The following is a 4,790-nucleotide window of genomic DNA, read 5'->3' on the forward strand; positions in this document are numbered from 1 at the left end:
AATGATTTATTAAAAAAAAAATCGCTTACCTTTTTGTCATCTTTACAATCAGAGTGATGTATTTGTATAACTTGAAAACTTTCCGCTAGCTCGCATATTTTTTTTTATAAATCATACATATATATACGTATACATATGTAGACAAAACACATTATCGAACGTGCGTACAATAGGCGTAATTACTACATATATATCACGATTTGATTGACAGCCATTTGAAGGCTGAGCATGCACGGACAACGCTAATATTACGTTTCGGTCCTCGCATCGAGGAAGCGCTTTCGTACTGATGTTTTATGGAAAACGCGTCCGAAGCGACGGATACGAATTCATCGCGAAATCAAGACGGAGGAAGAAGTCATGCGCTATACGAGAATTCTCGAACAATTCATCACTTCCTTATTTTTTTCCCATGTGTAAATAATCATATATCACATACGATCTCAATTAAGCATTGAGTTATTAAAGATAATAACCATGAATATAATAAATAATTGAATAGCTAAAAAAGTCGAAGGCTAACTTGCAACATTTATGATCAAAGTCTTGAATTTTTTAAATCAAAACTATAAACTACTTTTCCTACATATTTCTAAAAATTTCAAAGAAAAGGTTTTTAAAAAATTGACATTTAATACTTCATTATTTTGTAAAAATACATGTAAATAAATATACAAACACAGATGCAAAAATATTATTTCATTGAGACAAAAAAAGGAGACACTGTCATAAGCTGAAAAATTACACTCTGCCTAAAGAAGTCAGAAATTCGCAAACGAAAGGACTGTCACTCGATTCATATCGACACAATGGAAGATCGTATGGAATCGGAAATACTGGGACGGCTGGATCTTCTTCGTCTTCAATAGGAAATGTTGTTGTCCCAGTCTGAATACAAACAATGTTCAGACGTAATAATTAATATTAATTAATTAAAACATGCATCTTTAGTACATTTCTATAATACATATTCATAACATTTAACATATCATAAACTATTAAGTAATATGATGCTTACGATAAGTTTTGGTAAGAATATAACGCCAGCTTCGTAACTCATTATGTAATGATTATTTCGTTGGACTCCCCATGCAGCTTTACTTAAATTTGCACTGGTAAGTACAAACCAGGCAATGCTTTTCAAATCGGGTGAAATCCTTGTGTAGGATTTAATATGAGGCATCGCACGATCTCGTCCTGTTCGCTTGGCTTTCCATTGGCTATAGAAATAAATATCAAATTCTGTAGGAAAAAAAGGACTGCTTCTAAGAAATAAAGATAAATAAAGTAATAATAAAACGACTGTAACTTACTATAAGTAGGATTCTATCCACTGTTGTTTAGAATGCACTTTTGCACTATAGGGCAAACAACAAGATAAATTTCGACAATCAAAGCTCTGCTTATAATTCTCTATTGAAGGATAAATAAACTGGAAGTGCGGATGACTCTTTAAACCTTTTGTAGTCTCCCTCGACATACACGGAATTATATCTTTTGACAACCAACTTTCGAAGTTTGGACCAAGGCTGCCTATGCTGGAACTCTGTGCAACTATAGGCCACTGAGGAGCATCTGGTGGCAACGTGGCATAACGCGATAGAACGTGCGCCAATTTCTTATACCCCCAAGAATCGGCTTCGTTATCTTTGTGAGTCCCAGGAACAGAAGCAACAAGGAACACGTTCACATCCGAAAAATCAGCCCTCCGTACCGCACAAATCCATTGCGTCAATGCCGGATGTCTATATTTATTCAAATATCGCTCGAGATCCTTTTTAAACCCTGTTGGAGATTCCCCATCACTGGGATTTGCAGATTCTGGTAGCCGGGGCAAATGAGGTGAGATCCACAATCTAATTAAGATACAATAAAAAGATTATTATAGACAAACATTACATTAATAATAAAGAATATCTAAGAATATTTAATAGACCCTTGTGTCCTATTTTCCCAGTCGTCGGAATATAAGTTAGCAGTGGAAACAACCACCCTGATCCCATCATCTTTATATTGCAGGATCATGATCTTCGTATGATGGCAACCAAACTTGGTCGGCATGTCTACTTCTATCATGGTAATGTTGTTGTTCAATTTCTCTCGATCTACTCTATCACCATACAGAATCATCATATCAGTACATTGACCAGCCAATAAATACTGCAAGCACAACCATCCAACGTCTACCATAAAATTTAAATGAAGACTATTAACAATTTCTCCAAGACTACGATCGAGAATCTCAGGGAATGTTATGGAAAACTGTTGACTATAAGTCTCCTTTGAATTTTCGATTCTCGTGAAGAATAAGTGATAAGGTGCTGAAAAAGCATATTTTATTGCAAACTCTCCTGGTTCTACGACAGACACTGTATATCCAGATTGTCTCATCATCTGAATAGCTTTCTTCCTAACTTCCTTCCTTGACTTTTCAGAATCACAGGATTGATACATATCCATGATAGATGTTCCTGAACTTGTACTTTGCTCATTGCTTCTAGAACTGCTTTGAGAGTCATTAATATACTGCTGACTATCCTTAGCGCAATTGCTGCCTTCTATGCTCATCTGTTTCATCTTCTTTGTAACAGAAGAGCCAACTTCTGATACCTCCAAACTTCTCTTTTTTACCTAAATAAGCTTATATTCACTTGTTTATTTTCCATAATGTAAAATTTACAAAATTATTCTGAATTTCACTAACCTTGATGGTTTCTGTACGATTCTCATGTTCTTCTCCGATCAAAGCTCTAGAGAGTGCCTGAGCTTCTGCATCCATCTGCTTAAGTTTATCTTGTCTCCTCTGCACTATAGCTTTCTTATGTCTTTCTACTTTATCCTTCAAATCTTCTTTACTACTCGATACATTAGTAGTAGAAGAAGATTGTGCTTTAAAAGATGAATTATCAAATCCAGATAATTGGTTGTCCTTATTTTTGTTTCTCTCCCTTCTAAGTACTATTTGCAATACTTTCAATTGATCCAACAATTGTGAACGATCATTACATGCAAAATGAAGCACTTCTGGTATTTCTATCGTGCCATCCAGCTGATCTACTAATAATTTTTCCACTGAAATTAAAGGGCTAATTAATATTCGATAATAATATGTGTAATAATTACGTATAAAATTAATATAAAAAAAATATACAAATAGTTACAATGAGGATGTGACATTTCACCGAAGTGAATCGGATTTTTTCGGTAACATTTCTCCATAAAAGGGCAAAGTTTCTTTTCTGCAAGTCAAATAAATGACAAATAAACAAATAAAGAAAATACTTAAAAATCCAGAGAATTGACAGGTAACGTTTATAAATTCAATATCATCACCTATAGAATTCATTGTTACAATAGAGATTAAACGAAGGAATTTACACAGGAAACGTCTATGCTCGACGTTAATCACGAATGATTGATTAACTCTAAATTTCTTTATATCTGTCAAATAATACTATGTAAACGTAATCATATGGAATTCCACATATTTGACAAGAAAGCAATAAATGATTCCGCAAAACATTACTCGTCCTAGAACTCTACAAACGTACAGGAGAAACGAACTGAAGCAATACGCCATCTATAACTGCTTTGGAACTGGAACTTCGTAGCCAGATTTTAATACTGCAGATAAATTATGTTATCTATAATTTATGGGCCTTTATGGAATAAAACGGAATAAATTCCGATCAAAATATATTTTGAATAATCCATAATACATTAATATCAAGAAATATAATTAATCAAAAAATCAAAGTTATACGTTTAAGCGCTTAAATAGGACAACGTGTATGAATTAAATGATATGACGAAATCTTATATAAAATTTGAAATCTACAATTATACAGGTATGTGCATTATCAAAAAGCTAACTAATGGCCATTCTATAATAAACCATTAGTCATAAATCAGAAGTTAGAAGTTGAAAATTGACGACTGTGATTGGTCAATTTCCAGCTTCTAACTTCTGATTTATGACTAATTGTTGGCCATAAAGCAAAGAGCACAGACTCTTGCATAACCCATAACACATAATGCAGAAGAAAATGTACTAAGAAAATGTACTCAGAGTCCTTTATTTCTTTTCTTTCCATAAAATAAAGAACTCTGATTGGTTGGTTTTCTTATGTCTTGTGTTATGCGTTATGTAAGAGTCTGTGCTCCCCGTTTTAAGGGGTGCATTCCGTTTCACGCATGATGTGTATAATGCATTATTTATCCTTGGTGAACAATAAGAATAAATGATGCATCATGCGTGAACGGAATGTACCCAAGGTGTCTTTTCATGCTGACGCTCGATACTCATTTTTAGCGTCAAGTAGGTCACATGATCGAAATCGACCTTGATATTCGTCAATTTTTATTATGTAATCTATTTTGATGCTAAAAATTAGAGTAATAAAGAGAATAACGATCGCCAATTAGCCGGAAGTCATCATTTGGTGTCCTACATCTGGGACCTTTATGACGCAATTCCTCGTCTTAATCTCTTCTTTCTTTAACGTTGCTTCTTTTTAACTAACAGTAAGGATACTTATGTCAATTTCTACCAATGTAGATTAACTTTAATCTCGGTTCAACTTACTCTTTGTCTTTTTCTAGTTCTAAAGATTAGAAAAAGACAAAGAGTAAGTTGAACCGAGATTAAAGTTAATCTACGTTAGTAGAAATGGGCATTAATGGCGGAACCAATCACTATGCACACGCATTGACACTACTCTATATCTACTCTACTAAAAATAAGTGTCGAGCGTTAACACGAAAAAGCATCTTTATAATCTTTAAAGGCT

At 33.8% G+C, this 4,790-nt stretch overlaps 1 protein-coding gene across 1 annotated transcript; it reads right to left on the reverse strand.

Moving 5' to 3' along the window:
* Positions 1-710: 710 nt before the first annotated feature.
* On the reverse strand, positions 711-3,478 carry LOC108751831 (probable tyrosyl-DNA phosphodiesterase). The gene is made up of 7 exons (XM_018492261.1): positions 3,334-3,478; positions 3,162-3,239; positions 2,705-3,072; positions 1,937-2,631; positions 1,314-1,856; positions 1,019-1,220; positions 711-888 (listed from the first exon to the last, which is right to left on the reverse strand). The coding sequence occupies exons 1-7, from the start codon at positions 3,344-3,346 to the stop codon at positions 742-744; spliced, it is 2,046 nt and encodes a 681-aa protein (XP_018347763.1). The 5' UTR covers positions 3,347-3,478; the 3' UTR covers positions 711-741.
* Between the last annotated feature and the right edge of the window lie 1,312 nt (positions 3,479-4,790).

Source organism: Trachymyrmex septentrionalis, unplaced genomic scaffold (genome assembly GCF_001594115.1).
Source record: "Trachymyrmex septentrionalis isolate Tsep2-gDNA-1 unplaced genomic scaffold, Tsep1.0 scaffold52, whole genome shotgun sequence".
Classification (NCBI taxonomy): domain Eukaryota; kingdom Metazoa; phylum Arthropoda; class Insecta; order Hymenoptera; family Formicidae; genus Trachymyrmex; species Trachymyrmex septentrionalis.

Excerpts from the sequence above, each read along its gene's own strand:
- LOC108751831 (XM_018492261.1), bottom strand. Across the intron at positions 2,632-2,704 it reads ATCGTACAGAAACCATCAAG|GTAAAAAAGAGAAGTTTGGA; the intron begins GTTAGTGAAATT and ends AAGCTTATTTAG. Across the intron at positions 1,857-1,936 it reads TGGGAAAATAGGACACAAGG|ATTGTGGATCTCACCTCATT; the intron begins GTCTATTAAATA and ends TATCTTAATTAG.